The following is a 16,982-nucleotide window of genomic DNA, read 5'->3' on the forward strand; positions in this document are numbered from 1 at the left end:
AATACGTGAAGCAGAGGCTTGCTAGGAACAAGTCTGAAATGAATTGGATCACTCCATTTGTGTCCCCAGTGTACAACACAATACAATTTTACAGAGTTTGATATGCAAAATATCATTCGTTTACATGAACATGTAGATTTAATTAGTCTCCATCCACGACTGGGAAGAGTGGGTTGACCTATTTAAAATTTAAGGTAGAGTATAATGTGACTACCATGCATCTGGCTTATGAATAAAATATCTGGCCTCTGTCCTAACCAATCCCTGAACTACTATTAAATTTAAATTAATCTCAAATCCATAGGAAATCTATTTTATTTAACTCTTTTCTAAAGATACCGCTTGTTATTTTTTTATAATAAATTCAGTATCTGAAGGTTATTGTGGTGCTAATTAACTTTCTGACGCTGCTAACAGCGGATTTCTAAATCTAAAGAGAGAGAAGTCTAAAAGCACCACAGAAGTCTGTAATTGCTGAACCTAAAAGCTTCAGACTCCCAGCACCAGAAGGTCAAAGCTCCTCTGATGCCTAAAGAGGAGAAACAAGCTAAAAGCTCTTCACCTTTGTTTAATTTGTTTTGTTCCATAATGTTGTACTGTATGGGTGCAACCTCTTGCTTTTGCTGAACAGAGGGTTTCCAGTGTTTCTCATTCGTATCCCCGCTGCCATTGTTAACATTATTGCTGATATTTGACTGGATGAGTTGAGTGGTGGCATAAGGAGTGGGCTGCCCAGGCTGGCTGACAAATCTTCCGTCCTTTAGATTTGGACTATTGAAGGTTTTCATCTCATTGATTTTGTTGCTGAGGTCCACATCACCATATACAGTTGACTCAGGCAACATCAGGTTTGTTTGCTTGTTGTCCAGCTGATTGTTGTAATTTGCTATACAATCGGCTAACCACAGAGGAAAGAAAAAAGAAAAGGTCATTCTGTTCGCTTACAATGCCAATGAAATTCCCTTTAAAAATTTTTTAGCGCATAACTATACGGCTTGCATCCATGAAGCAGAGATACCGTAATTAACTAAATAATTAACTGAATATTATTTACCTTATAAGCTACCGCTTCAAAAGTAGTGTTCACTGTTTAGATTCGCTGTAAATTCAGATATTCTGAATTGTATCTACAACGACTTACCTTGCTGGGCTTTTTCCAGTGTGGCCACATGAACATTCACATGTTTAGACAGTACCCTCAAAGCAGTATAGATACCCAACCAACAACTGTGACTAAAAGAATTTGCATCGAAAGGAAAAATCAACCAAAACTTAATAGCGGGAATAACTAAACACGACAGTCATCTCATGTCGCCTCGACAGCATTTAGACTTTCTTGTTCTTATGGTAAGAAACAGAGATACAACAGACTTTTGTAAAACAGGCTGAAAAATGATTACACATAACAGAATTGAAGAGTAAGAGTACAATGTGAAAGGTAAACTCAGTACCCAGTAGCCAAGTCTTTATTTGAACATCATTTCCTTGTACAATCTTGTTGGAAACAAAAAGACAGGAAAGCAATCTGGAATTTTTTGCTAATTTTTAGTTGCTTTGGATATTGCAAAGTAAGTAATACCACAGTAATACCGTTGCCCTGTATGCTAAGTATATATCATATAGACAGCATGATTTAATTCTTCTAATAGCTATCGCATGATGAGATCACCACTTATTGCATAGAGCAAATTAGACAGATACTGGTGCTCTGGCCACTGCGGTGTGACCAGCGTGCCTGCCTTTTCACATTCCCTTGCCTCTGCATGACAGCGGCTCCACACACCTTTTCCCCTCTCTGTATCCAGTCCACGGGAAGAATACGGAATGGAGTAACACAGTGTGTGAGTCGGCAGTTACGAGGCTTACTGAAACTAGCTTGCAATGATCATTAAGCAAAAATTCTCATTTACCAGCTGATTAGTGCATCAATAATTACATAACAATCACCAGGAATATAGTTTTCTTCTTTTAAAAGATGTGGTATTTATGCTAATGATTTTGATTCAAAACCTGAAGTCCATTACCTGCGGCCACAGTTAATTTACCGGAAAGGGTGCCAAGTAAAACTAAGTACAGAATTCAGGATTTGACCATTATACTAAATGAAATAACTACTAAATATAGAGTACGTTCAATTTCAAAAATATTCCCTAATACATACATCTTTTTTTGATAAATATCTCCTGAAAAAGAGAAATAAAATACTACATTGAGGAAGAAAACCACTGATCCACATTTTCAGTAATTAAGGAACAGCATCTGAACATGCCACATACAGCTTATCATTGCACGTTTCATGCCCCCCAGCTTGTGTTTTCTGAAGGTTTTACTGTTTGATATATTTTTCTTTCTTATGTGAGCTGTTATTTATTGCTTCACAGTCTTCAACTTCTTGATTTGTACTTTTTAAACGTTTTCATTTCTGCTTTTCTCTCACCTACTGAAACCATGCTGGTCTTTCGTCCTTTCAAGCCTATTGTATTATATTGCGCAATTAGATATCCAGTGTATTCTTCATTCTTAGTACCTCTTGCTTTGCTATAAAACCCTTGCAGAGTCACCTATAACATATATTTTTACTTCCTTCCGTTTTCAGCTACGTCTGATTTGCGTGTAGGGCAATATTACCGATACAGTATATGCAGTAGGTACATTTTTTTACACAGACACATCAGAATCCCTTGTACAAAGTACTTAAACAACACTGGTTTACCTATATGAGAGAAGATTTGTTCTGTTAGTTTTTTTTTTTTTATAACATCTAGTTTTAGAACAACCCATTCCCAAACCCATTCCCACTCTGCAGACTTGGAAGACAGTACTATACTTAAAAGAAATTAGAAATGCACAGTTACTTAGCATATTGACAGCTATAGAGGGGACATTCAACTCAGCTTCTTCAGATCATAAATCAAGCCCAAGCTGACATAATTAAGAATATTTGCCAGATTTTCCAGGACAGAAGAGACCACTACGAGCATAATGTCTGACTCTCAAGTTTGCAAGCTCTGCTTGAAGGGAAGGAATCACTTTGCAACACAACCAAGCTTAATACAAAAGTTAAATTGAGAATGAATCCACTGCACCTCACGACAAGACGTAATAATAGTTTACAAACCTCAAAAATGAGCATTCTCTTCCTTTCCTGAATTTGGTAAGTTTCAGTTACTAGAACTTGGTATGTCTGTACTTGCCACAATAAAGTATCTCCGTATCAGAAATCTTTTTACATAAGTACATGTGGACATGATAGCCTTGGGCAGTGTAAAACACAGGTCTCTAATGTTAAAATCTCTCACCTTCCTCTGAAGCACCTGGCACTGGTCATTGCCAGACAGCATTACTGCAGGAGATGAATTGAATTACCAGTACCACCATCCATGGATTACTAACCATTATGGCTGGTTTCACGTTAATTACAGGAAGTAATGTTGTTTTGCACTTATGCAACTTCACTATAGGCGATTATACTCCCTCTCCGAAGTTCTGGGAAATGTTACCAGCAAATATCAGCCAGAGATGCTGGTAGTGGAAAAATCTCAATTTCATTTCTCACCAGTGACAGAAACCGGGTTAAAACAAAAGAAACCCAAGGTCTGTTTAAAACAAAATGTGCAAAAATGAGTGCTTCCAGACATAATTCCCCATCTGTGCTCCCATGGCACTCACAAGGTTTGCTTCAAGAGCACTCCGAGTCCTGCCCAAGCTCTTGGGAACTACCACTTAACCTAGCATTTCATAATTGCTTTTAGACTGTGAAGTTAACTCTCCTATTCACACGCCCTAAACAGAAAACCAGCTATCCGATTTTGTACAGAGTGGCACCCCAAGGGAGGTTCTGAATGTGCCAAAGTAGACGGACTGTCTTACAAGTACTGTAACAATGTTTTATTTCTTGCTTCCCAACAAATTCAAACCAGAAGGAAAATCTTACTAGTGTCATTTTGGTACTTCTCCACCCAAGCAACAAGGATGTACAGAACAACCTAAAAATGACCTTATCTGCTTTCTTCAGTTGCTGAAATGTAGCAGTTCAGCAGGACTTTGGTAACACTGAACTATGCAGGGGCTCCTTCCACCTACAGCTTGCTACAATCATCCAACGGGGACCAAAAAAAAGGGTTCCAGAAAGGGACCAAAAGCATCATCGTGACATAAAGGAGGAACTATATTAAGTCTAAATGCATTGGAAATAAAAACCTGAACAAACCTGTATACTCTCTTAAGTATTATAAATATATAATTTGTCAAGAAGATTCCTTAGCAAGGTAGAAACATATCTAACCTGGTCGACTGTACGTCGTAAGGTTGCTATCACTGTTTCCGTTGCCAGAGGTGCAGCAGTTGATGGAGCAGTCGTTGTGGTTGTTCCCTGTGTTAGGCCACGTATCTGCTAGCCATGGCTGAGTGGTCGGCTCACTGATGTTTAGGAGTCCTGGCCTTTAAAAACAAAGCTTGGTCATTAAACATATTAAACAAAAGCATTTTCACATTGCAATTATGTGCATTCTCAAAAGGTTAGATTATTATAAAATAATATCACATACTGAAAGGCTTGAACATTGGAAAATACAGCTTGAGTGCATTATTTAATGGCTTGCAGTCTCCTATGTAACCTGCTCCTTGCTAAGACATTCTGAAGTGAACAGCCAAGGACAACACCAGTTCAGTTTGCTGAGCTACACAAGCGTTGGTGTGCAACCTTTATCTGACACTTTGGTTTTGTTTAAGCTTTTTTTTTTTTTTTTTCCTTAACTTTCTGGGAAGGTGGTATTTTTATTTTTCTGCCATTTCTCCCTTTCTTACAGAAAACAAAGCAAAAAAGGGGGAAATTGGCAAGTCAATAAAAAAATTCACACATGGAAGCAAAATGGATCTGTGGAAGTAAGAGCCAGGTTTGGATGTGAATATTCCCAAAATCTTGGTGATTTGTGAAGCTGAGCTCTCCTCACCATCAGATAGTTCTACAGCAGCGGATCAAAGGGAAGAGCAGATTACAGAAACCTCTGTCCTTTGGAGTATTTGGATCTCACTAAGCGTACTGAGGGTGCAATATATCTTCGTTAATGGGTAAGCCACTCGGTTAATATTTACATGGGTGAAAAGCAGCAGCTCCTAAGCAAGATTAAAGTAACTGGGAATACTCAACACCTCTAAAAACATCCAGTAATCAGTGCTGCACACTGGCTACATTTGAAATACAGCGTATTTCTACAATCGGCAGAAACAGCATTCCTTGGTTTCCACGTTGCTGGATTTTCCCAGTGAGCATGAAAGATGCTCTGGCAAATGTTTTATAGAATCTTTGATGCCTCTTCAGTTTTCACACTAACAATGCAATGGCATGTTATAAAGTCGCATATATGTAGCATCCCCTAACAACTTAAAATTGCCATTGATAACTAAGGCTCTTTTAAAAATAGATAATTTTAGCCACTGTCATGTATTTTTTTTAAAAAGGAATGCAGTCTCTTTCATCACAGGATTTAACAGGCAACTTTCCATTTGAAATAGTGCAGAAACTAGTCTCCATAATATTAGGTGTGATGCTCTTCAAAAATAAAATATGCTAATCCTCTTAAACTGCAAGTTGAGCATACAAATTGCATGCAGTTAGTGTTGGAGGATATAGTCTGTCAGTGCTGCAGGCTTAAGTCATAGTCTTAGAATAATGTTTAAAAGACCTATAGATATATGTGTATATATATTTCTGTACTGCATATGTCACCTGACGATTTTACTTAGGAGGTGATGAGGCTTGACTCACTGTCAGGAACCAGCCAATACACCTACACTGAAGTATTTTCCGTAAATCTGAAATAAATGTAAAGATATGTAGTCCTGTGAGCAGACCAGGTGATTTGAAACACATGTTTTCCCCCTACCACACTGCTCTTTACAATAAAACTTTACCTCAAGACATTTGGAGGAGACAAAGCCTTTCAGAATGTTTCAGCACTTCTAAGACCTGGTACTGGATTTTTGGATAGAGAGTTAAAGGTCCTTTGCTTCTACAATTTACTTTGCATTCACACCTGCTGTCATGTAAGAAATGTGGCGTGAGGTATGTAAGCAGACGAAAACTCTACTAATAGGAGCCATTTAGGTGGAACTGTTGGCAAGAGGCATTACAGCTCTATAACCAGTGATGATTTGAGATCTTAATTTCCAAAGATCTTCAAACTTTGCAGCAAAATCTTTGGTCCTTAGGATCACTGCACTGCGCCTGGAGCAGGGCTGGGCTGAGCAAGTGGCTGTGTGGGTGCCTGGCTGGAGTCAATCCACCACAACTACTATTACTTGAATCCTGGCTAGGAAAGGGATTGCCAAAGAAATGAGTATTTTTTCAGCATTGCAGAAGCAGGGATTATGCTGAAATATATCTCTGTGACATTCTGAATTCTGAATAATGCTTTAACATGCTCACATAACTGCACTTGGCAAAAATGCTAAACCTCTCCAAAACATTGCAAATAAAACGTAAGGAAGCAAAAACCTTAGGTTTGGAAATCAGAGGAAGATTTCATATGCAAAAATAACATTTTTTTAATGTTGCAGAAGTATGTTTCACATTCTACAAAATATGGTACACCATATATCCTGTAAACGCTACATATGCAAACGAACAAAAGAAGCATAAATGTTAGCACCTTGAATCAATTACACTGCTAGATTGTGGCACTGTTCCTTAAAACTAGGACAGTAAAAAATGATGATGCTTCTCTAGCAGTACCAAAATGACTGTACACAATATAGACAGTTCCAGGTTCATTTCTGTCCTCTACGTGAGTGTGCTTTCTCTAGCTTGTGCTATGGGAAGAGCGAGAAAGCACAGTGGCACAAAGAACACAAAGGATGTTAACTGCGTATCTTTTTGAACAACCTTGTCAGCAAAAGAGAGGGTTCATCTCTGTTCTCTCTTATTTTCTCACTATCCTGGGGTGAAGGCAGCAACCCAGTGATTTACAGATTTGTCCATTCAGAAATCACATGGTAACTGCTCTAGAGGTTTTTCTCCATGGTTTTATGACTACGACAACACAGCAACATACAGTGCTGGACAGAGATATCTGCAATTGCTCTTAACATGCCAGGTTCAGCAGCAGCAGCAGCAGCAGAGTAGCCTCGCCTCTGCACAGCATTCAAGTAGACTGGGAATCTTTAATTTTATGCCTAATCTTTACAGTTACTGAATTTTTGTATGGTCTTGCAAATTAGAAATCACAAGATGCCACTTGTGAAACAGGAATTGATATAGGAATTTATCACCCAGCTGCTCTCTGAGATTTTGGAGTTTATTAAAAGGCATGCCTGAATGTGACCTAGAAAAAACCAAAAGGTGTGTTACTGAAGTGACACTGCTCTGACCTGCCTTTTTGCCCAAACTGTTATTTTGCCCTCCTGAAGAAAACTCCATCTCTACACAGGAAATGTAAATTACTGTTTTGTCCATTGCCATTCATTAAGTAACAGTGTAAACCCAGTAAACATGTTTTAGTTAATTCCTCAGCACGGAAAGGGCTAGGTTCTCAAAGTGGGGGGCTTTAAATGTAAAACCTCTCTGTTTCCTTCTCCTTCAGTGCTCGTCTCTCGCAAGCAACACTTTTAACTGTTTTGCATTCACAGCAAGATTTTTTCTTAAAAAGTCACCTTATAAGCCGTTTATGTCTTCAGCAATTTTTTTTTTTACAATAAACGTTTTCTTTCTTTGTAGTATTTGTGAACCAGCTATATTTCTTAATCTTCAGAAATGCCACGACGTAATTACTTTACTCCTTTAATCAGCTGCTAAACCAGGTCTTTATTTTGAAGTTAAAGTGCTCCCTCTGCTGCTCAGATTTTGAGATGCAGTTTTTACAGGTTAACAAAGCTGAAAATATTACTAATCATTCCCTGGAAATCAACCTAAAAATTCAAACCATACATCCTCCTTCTAAACAGAAAAATATATGGCTAAAATGTAAAATTAATATCATAAATTAAAACATATCTTTACAAGTGATTACTCTGCCATCAGTTACTAGGAAAATTATACTCCTAGCATCCTTAAATGTAGTTGCACACAATTCACAGCTTTTAAAGTAAAGCACATAATTACCTGCCTCCACTGCTTACGGCCTCTCCTCCTCTCTGATATGTTACTAAAATAGTTAAAGACAAAAAAAAGGAAATCATTTAAAAACCATAAGACTCCTTAAATAGCAGCATTAAATTTGCCTTTGTTTCATTTTAGCTAAGACAATAAACGTGCATTGTTTATACATCAATCCTGAATCTCACTCTGCAAACTATTCCTTCAAACATGAGTTTATACGTAATACTTGTGTTGCTTGATAACTGCTAGTCTTAGCTCCAACAAAGTTTTATATTTCAGTTCTGTTCTGCAAAACACAAAACACACGCGTATCACTTCAGAAAGCAGGAAGCCATACATCAGGTTGAACTTATCCTTAACATAACTCTGCTGACTTCAGTGGAGTTACTCTGTGGAAGAACTTAGGTCATATATTTATTTCACGAATGGGTAGATGGTAAAGCTTTGCTCTACCTTATTATTTTGGTAAGATTAAAGAGGTATCGTGATTCTATAACAGATCTTACTTCCAGTGTAAACAATGGCTTATTACAGCTGAACCTACTGCAAAAACACATCCTCCTTCTGAATGTTACTGAACCGTATTCGTGGAACAAGCACACTCTAAAAGTCCACAGATGCTTCGAATTTTATAACATTTTACTATTGGATTTATTAATGATACTCTTTTATCTAAAAATTTAAGAGTATAAATCTTAGTAAAAAACGTATGGTAGAAAGAATACTCCCTAAATTAGAAGGAGGATTTTTGCTAGCTTTTCAGAAGCATTACAAATTAACAAAGTGGATTTCCACATGCATTTATTGGTTGCCATGGATTGCATAACCTTCACAGGAAGCATAACGGTTGAAAAGTTATTTTTTAGGATGCAAACACCCAAGAAGAAACACTGATATAAATTCTGCAGTTTTGCATTGGGTTTGGCAAAGGGTTAAGGAGATTGTCTTCCTGCAAATGCTGATGGATTCTACATTTTCCAGCTAGGTATGTGTTGAAAAAAAGCAGCCAAATTCTGCTCTTTAGAAGAACTCCAAACTGGGAGTCTGCAAGAGAGAGATAAATGCTGGCAGTGATTACAGTAACAGGATTAAAATGTAGGATGCATTGCTACAGGTAAGTCATTTACTATTGGTAATGCTAAAGAAGAGGGTCTGGTTCCATTTAAAGTCAATGGAACTAACAACTGGGATCCTGGATTGAAAAAGGATTATTTTTCCCCCCTCTCCTTTAAATGTTTTACATCTGTGGTTTTTTTCCAATTTCTTCTTTAAAAATCTCAGTGCTATTTATTTTGCTGCTTTGATGTATCTATCTTATGGAGACCCGATATTTTCTTTTAATGTTAAGAAGCCAACTGAGACAATATAAGTTTGTTAATCTACGAACCTCTGCAGAATTTCAGTAGTGTCCAACACTTGTGATTGCAATAGTAGCCCTCTGTTAAGCCAATTAAAGGAACAGCAAAATAATAATAGTTTGAATTAGTGTCCACCGTGGACCTCAAAGGACTCCAGAAACACTACGGGCCACTCCGGCTCACGTCGAACAGTAAGCAACTCCGCTGAACATAATGGGATGACTTTTGAAACAAGATACTATTCAATGTGATTAAAAGCACATGGATAAGAATCTAACCCATTGCGACTGGGTCTGCGTGGATGAACGCAGAAGGACATGAGCTTGCTTCATCTGCGGTCCAACTTGGATGGATGTAACTCAGCCGCTGCCCGGGGGCCACATTAGTACTGTGCTGGTGTTGAGCTAATATGCCCTGCTAACATAAGTGGGCAGAGGAAGGGGTGGGTGGGTTTTACCCTGCTGGGATATACGTCCTGCAAGTCTCACAGACCTCTTGTGAAAATAAGGGGCTTAGAGCAAAGGAGGGATAAGCACCCTGTCTGTTCACTCAGGCTTAGCTAGGAGTAATGCATGCAGTATACTGGTGGGCACTGAGTATGTTGAATTATATCTGCTGTAGAGGAAGAGCTGCTCAGCTGCCAGACCGTGGGATGGGCTGAAGGTCAGCTCTACAAAACGGCATGGCTCTTACGGACTTTGGTGGGTGATGGCTCAGGTTATGTCATATTTTCTACATTTCCAAAGAAAAATGAATAGAAAATGATTTTAAACCCACCCTGAATTTAAAATGCACCTCTGTTTATGTAGAACAGGATGACTGTTTTACAATTTCAAAGCACAAATACAGTTTAAGGCAGCAAGCAAAGAAATCCAGCCACTGTAACACTTTGATTTTCTGAATGTTCCAAAGCAGACAACTCCTAGGTCACTGGATTAACGCAAATTCAGAGGAAAGAGAAGAAGCAAATGTTTCACCAAGTATAATCCCACTGAATCCCTCTCAAGTCAGCATCTGGGCTCTGCCAAGTCATTCCTCCTCCATCAGAAGCACCTTTTGCATCACTAGATACAGAAGGTCACACCCAGGTTGTACAAGCTGATGAGATCATGCTACAAAATGGCATGCTTGCATCAAGTGGTATGGTACAAAATGGTACACACAAATAGAAAAAAGTGTTAGCTACAAAGCAAATATACACTACATGAAGAACAAAATAATGACACTTTCATTAATAAAATTGTTTAAAAACCACCTTCAGAACAGCTGGGCTGGTTATGTCAGAAAAAGAAAAACAGTACCACAAACACATGCTAAAGTAACAAAGAAGGGGGGAAAAGTGCAAATATATACCTGTTGGTGTGAAGGTAAAAGACGGGACTGAAAAATCAAAACAAAATACAAACTGGTTATTAAGCTGAAGAGAGAAAGGGAAACATACCACATTAGTATAAATCTAGCAGACAGCTGAACATAAAACAAATGTATATAACTAACCCAGTAGTTCAGTCACATTGATATAGAAATAAAATTAAATTTGCGATTCAGAAAGAAGCTTGTCTCTGCAAGTACTATTCTGAAAAAAAAAAAAAAAAAAAGGAAAAAAAAAAACCAACCAAAAGAATAAAGCTTGATACTCTACTGTGCTCCTGAGGGGGCTGGACTGGACTGTGGTTTAGCCTTTCAAATACCCGTCAGTTTGGTATTTTAAGTTTTCCTGAAAATCCTAGCACAAACAAAACCCCCACACTGTTAATCATTTTAGAATGCAGAATGACAAATTCCTTAACAAAGCCTTATCAAGGTCCTATTGAATCTTATCTGCAGTTCACTAAGTAAATGCTCATTACACTGAACTAACAGGCACACTCAAGTATTCAGTAAGGAAATAATAATCATATAAAGGAACAAAGAGAACTGCTGTTTTACTGTCTCTGAATGAAGAATGGCACCAACTCTCACTGTAATAAAGGCACTAAAATCTACTGCAGCAATTAGTTTTTGTTTTCATAGACAAGACTGCTAAACAGAGTTATTATCTTTCTTAAATAACCACAAAAAAGATAAAAGGTCTCTCTAGATGTAACACCCTTCTACCTTTCAACCCTTGGCTTTAAGTGGGAAAGGTTAACAGCGGAACAATGACATTGCTTGACAATCCTCACTCTCACAGCTACTATAAATCCTCTCCGGATCAATAGGGTCTCTAATCCAAATACAGAGCACCAGCATCTGCTCTTCCTATTAGCACATGCTCCCCCTCCTGTTGACAAGACAGCACAGTTTTTCTGTCACTGATGGGCAGAAAAAGGCTAACATTGCCCTTTTCGATCTAATGACAGCAAAGAAAAATATAAGAAAAACAAAATATTCAATGAAAGTAGCCTTGAGGCAGAATTTGATCAGCAAACCTGGCACAGAAAAAAGGTTCTGGCTAAGAGAACAACTGCTTAATCTCATTTTTACAGTAACTCTGATGTTTTGGGGGGTGGCCAGAGTGTCTTTGTTGTTATAATTCAGGATGTACTGTAGTTTTCCCCTGCTTTTACAGAGTCAATTTATTTCCAGGGATATGACACTAAGCATAAAAAAAACCAAACCAAAAAAAACACCAAAAAAAAAAAAAAAAAGAAAAACCTCTGCGCATTTGTCCATTTCAGGCTTCATTTGTAGCACTGCTCCTTATCTTGGGAATTCCATTGTATTTTCTTTGAGCTAGGTCTTTTCACACAGTCAAGTTTAATTTAGCTATACTCAAAAATATAGAACCATAGTAACAAGCTTTCATTAAAATAGAAGGTGCATTTAAACCAGAGCTATTCAAAAGAATCAAGTGTCTCAAAATTAATTTGCAAGCACAATGACATGAAAAAAAATCTTAAACTACTGTCTCTTTACTCTTCTGTGAGCTAAGTACTAAACCTATTTAGTTTCTTAAGGAACTGAGGAACAGATGAACAGAGGTTCAACTCCACACACAGAGCTTCTATTAATAAACTCTTCTGAGTGTGTAACAGTGCTAGTACAATATGTATGTGTGGGAGTAGTGAAGTATTATAACAGATGTCAGGCCTGAAGCTAAATATAAAAATAAATAAGTAAATGCAAGACTGAAGAAAGTTTGGGCTTGCAGTTATGACTTGATGCACTGCGGAGTGGCAAAATACTTTGCAATATGTATTTCACCAAAGATGGCTTTTTTTCTTGAAGGATACTTGCTAATAGAGATGCAGACCCTACTTTTCTGTATATTTTCTTTAAAATCCCTACCAAATTACACGAAAGATATTTTTACAGATATTGATAAACACAGCTGTTTTGAACAATAGCTCATGTCATTAAAGTAACCATTTTTAAGGACAAATTGTATGCCTTTTGCTTAATGATAGGTACTGCTGAAAGCACAGTGATGTTAGTTTGATAGAACTGTAGAAAGGCAGCGTGGCAGCATGCTATTAGTAAAACAAAACAGCGCAGGTCAATGCAGCAGTATGTCGGGGTCTGTCCTACCTAGGAAATCCCAGCAAAACAAAATCAAAGGTGAAATTCATCCCTGGTTTCTGTGGCTACAACTCTGCTACAACTGCTGTGCCTGAAGTCTACTGCAAGCATTGATACTTTTAATAGCACAGAGGACACCCAAAATCTGCAACACTCCAAAACTATTTCCATGTTTCCACTCACTCAGTTGCTATTTTCTGCACTGCTTCTTTTGCATAGCAACACACTGCTACTGTTTAAAAACATTTGTTATATTGCCCATTTATCTTGCCCATCACATATGCATTCCCGCAGCGACTAAGGAACATGATCTCATGACACCATTCATACATGAAGGTGTGTGCACCTTTTAAGCCAAAGTCTATCTTTTGATTACTAAATATCATACATTCTCCTTCTAGTCCTTCAAAAGCAGGACGTCCCATTTTCTGATTCATTCCAGAATTTATGGTTCTTACTCTATGAGTGCCTATGAGGTACTGCTTTGAAATTTAATGAACTGTAGCTTATTGAATTCAGCTTTAACTTCAGGGCTTAACCAAAAGATTATTGCATCAGGAGAAAGCAAGTTTTTGTTCCAGAAGATCTTCCAGGTAGAGATTCTAGTTTTGTTTGCTATAGAGCACACTGTAAAGCCCTGCTTGGCCAGTGACAATCTGGTATAAAAGGTTATCAATAACATGAAAACGAAGAGTGCTTTAAGTTAGTCCCGCTGCTGCCATTCTAACTGAATGCAGATGCAAGATGTGATAGCCCCAGAATTCAGTCCCAGCAAAGGGTCTCACAACAGCATTTACGGAAGAGCCTTGGAAAGTATTACTGACTGTTGTGCTTTTGCAAACAGCCACTTCACCGCATCCCCCTGGAACACAAGGGAACCCAGCTACACGCACCAGAAGCGTTACTGAAACGTACACCACGGTTAGCGTTCTCAGCAGCAAGCAAAGGACTGAACAGGAGGGACGGCAAACCACCATCCACTTAGCTCCTTTTCAGCTGGTACAGCGTCAGGTAGCAATGGCATATTGGAAGCTCCCGGCCTTAAATCCATCTTTACATTTCTCATTTGTAGGAGTATCTTTATGTAAAGCTAGTCTAGGTATTTTGCTAAAGGCTTATGCTTTAAAGCCAGGTTTCAACACGTTAATAGTTGCTTTCTGCATCGGCTCCTGATCCATACTTCCTGAAAGCATTGAATTTGATAATTCCTGCGTTGAGTCTTAGAAGAACAAGAAACTTAAAATAAATAGCCAGTAAACAGGCATTCAGCACCCAGCAGACTGAAATATGTAATACGGCACCTTTTCTGATACCCGCGTAAGTACTAGTGAGTCCATTTCGCTTCTTCCTATGGCGATACAACCAGATGCTGAAGACCATAAGGATAATCCAACAGGCTGCACCAATTCCAGCAATAAAGGCTGGCTGCTTTACTACGTCAGAAATCTGCTGGGCTAAACTGACTTGATCTTCTGAAGACACAGGGTTTCCATGAGAATCTGAAAAAAAAAGACACCCAAAATAGCCAATTAATTTGATTGAGTAACTCTAAAAGGCAGCATGAAAAGAACGGACATCACCAGTTTTTCAAGGAAAAATCCTTAAGACTCCTTCAAAATCTCTATTTACACGTCTAGATAGAAATGGTTTGTTTTCCATATGAGACAGATACCTCCAGTCAGCTACCCCAACATCCACTCTTGTAACTGAAAATCACAGAATTACAAATTCAAAGTACATTCACATGAGGTTGGTACTGAGGGATAAATTTTAATTTAGCAGTTCCTGACAGATGACTTAAATCTTGTATTACACATTCTAATGTACTCTTTGTAGTCTCTCACTTTGACCTCAATTAAAGAAGACTGAATATTTAAAAGGATGTAAAGACGTAAGAGCACAAAATAATCAATCCTGCCTTCTTGACTTGCATGAAAAAGCTATAGAGTAACTAAAAAATGAGTTATGAATTGGTAAAAACAATCACATGTTCTCATTATTACTGAACAAGCAGCCCTTTTCAAATACAATTTATCCTTAAATATCCCACTTGAAAATAAAGAATGTGTTCTTTTTCCACGTATTTTTAATATTTTTTTTTTTAATAGAGAAAACACCTGTAAAATCAGTCTTTTCTACTCTTTCTGTACTGAACCTTTACAAGAGTCTTCTAGGAACAGCAGTAAGAATATTCAGTTAGTGACCAATGCTTTCTACCTGAATTGAAGCAACTCAAAGACGAAATACTGCCGTCCTGGTTTTTTACCACTACAGTGAGCACTTACTGGAAATTTCATTACTGCACAGGCGGAGGGCAAGAATTCAAAACCTTTACTCAGAGCGGATATTGCTTTACACATTCCGCAGCTTAGCCTTTGAAATACCCATTTTTTTTCACTCTTGTGTAAATCCAACATTTAATGGCTTTATGCTATGGGTAGTGACATCAGATTCAGAATGAGAGATTAGTGTTTAAGGAGAAAGGTGCTGCTACTAATTCTATTAATACAACCTATATAAGAAATGAAAAGGTATTTACTTAAGAAAACAAACTTTTTCCCTACAAACTAAGAAGTGAATAGATTTTATTTATTTTTTTTTTATGGTGACATGTGTTGCACAATTCCAAAATAAGCCTAAATAAAATATAAGAGACTGCAATACAAACAGGAGATGGAATCACAACAAACGATACAAATAATAAACCTCCTCTGGAAAAGAATACCTTTTTTGAATGGGAAATGGTTAAATTATAACACCTTCTTCCAGTGAAGAATTCCAGACGTCAGTTTTTGCAACATTGAGGTCAAATACCTATTTTGCTGAGGCATCACCACCACTTTTGACTGCTACCTTACTGGAAATTATATTTCATACTTCAGGTCCCTTTATCCTCTGTGATGCTAAGTGCACTGCCTAGTCTGAAAGTTCACCAGACAGACTAATTTTTTTCTTACTAATACACCCTTTGTGTCTGCTGGGTTTGTAGATTTCATGCCTATTTGTGCAATGTTAAGATGGGTTGCTTCAGATTTTATGGAGACAGCCAAGTGGAGTTCCACACAAGTGGCCAGATGGGCTTAAATGTATAAAGTAAACTGTGACCAATGCATTAAATCTGTCACTCTCTATTCTCATCTTTTGTCTCTTTGCAGCTGAGGCCATATTAAGATATGAAAACTTGCATCATCGGTCTCTTTGCAAAATGAGTAAGCTTATTACTTCTGTATTTTTAAACAGCTACACTACCTCGTACATCTTAATGGAATAGAACAAAAGATTTCCAGAGAACCTGTGGTCCTGAATAAATTTAGAAGATTGATACATATTTTTCCTCTAATCCTTTGCATACATATATATATATATATACACACACACACACACATAAGAAGAATAAATCCGGGGCAGGAGGTAGGGGAATAATCAAAACTCAAAAGCCAAATAAGAATGTTTTTTAAACATGTCAACAATTCAGCCATACAGAAAGACAGCATTTGCATAGATACAAACATTTTTTTTGTATAGAAATAGCTCAGGACATCACTCAGTCAATGCATGCCTGAAGCTTACAAAATACTGAAAAATCACTTTGAACATTTATTGTTCTAATTTTTAATTAAGATGCATTTCATGGTATTATTTTGCTAGCCATTGCAAGCATAAGAACAGCATAATGATATATTTGCTTTTAAGAAATTAGGCTTATGGCATGTCATACATGGGTGGACCGTTACAGCCATTACATTAAATTAGCTGGTATATATTTAGATGCATGGTGAAGAGAAAAATGCCTATGCGTTCATGTACAGTCAGATATTACAGCATCATAGAACAGAAGATGGAAGGGCTTTGAAGAGGCCACATTTGACTCATGTCCTGCTCCTCTTATAATGCAAAAATAGAATGTAAGCTAAATATAAAGCAAAGGGAATGAAATCTAGTGAACTTCTCATTACTAAAGATTTCCAAGAACATTATCTTGGAAGTCTTTCTTTGCGAAGGGCATCTTCTTTTTCCATAATAGTCCT

The 16,982-nt window shown here is 37.6% G+C and overlaps 1 protein-coding gene across 7 annotated transcripts in view; it reads right to left on the reverse strand.

The window, feature by feature from the left end:
• The window catches only part of ROBO1 (roundabout guidance receptor 1), a 321,795-nt gene that overhangs the window by 23,398 nt on the left and 281,415 nt on the right, over nucleotides 1-16,982 (reverse strand). For 5 of the 7 annotated variants that reach the window (XM_040582914.1, XM_040582912.1, XM_040582910.1 and 2 more), the window contains exons 18-22: nucleotides 14,256-14,453; nucleotides 10,807-10,833; nucleotides 8,099-8,141; nucleotides 4,286-4,440; nucleotides 563-898 (exon numbers count right to left, since the gene is read on the reverse strand). In XM_040582914.1, the coding sequence (XP_040438848.1) occupies nucleotides 563-898; nucleotides 4,286-4,440; nucleotides 8,099-8,141; nucleotides 10,807-10,833; nucleotides 14,256-14,453 (759 nt within the window). The remainder of the gene's footprint in view (nucleotides 1-562; nucleotides 899-4,285; nucleotides 4,441-8,098; nucleotides 8,142-10,806; nucleotides 10,834-14,255; nucleotides 14,454-16,982) is intronic. The other 2 variants (XM_040582909.1, XM_040582915.1) reach the window with 2 other exon arrangements.

The sequence above is a fragment of the Falco naumanni genome, chromosome 2, assembly GCF_017639655.2.
Source record: "Falco naumanni isolate bFalNau1 chromosome 2, bFalNau1.pat, whole genome shotgun sequence".
In the NCBI taxonomy this organism is placed as follows: domain Eukaryota; kingdom Metazoa; phylum Chordata; class Aves; order Falconiformes; family Falconidae; genus Falco; species Falco naumanni.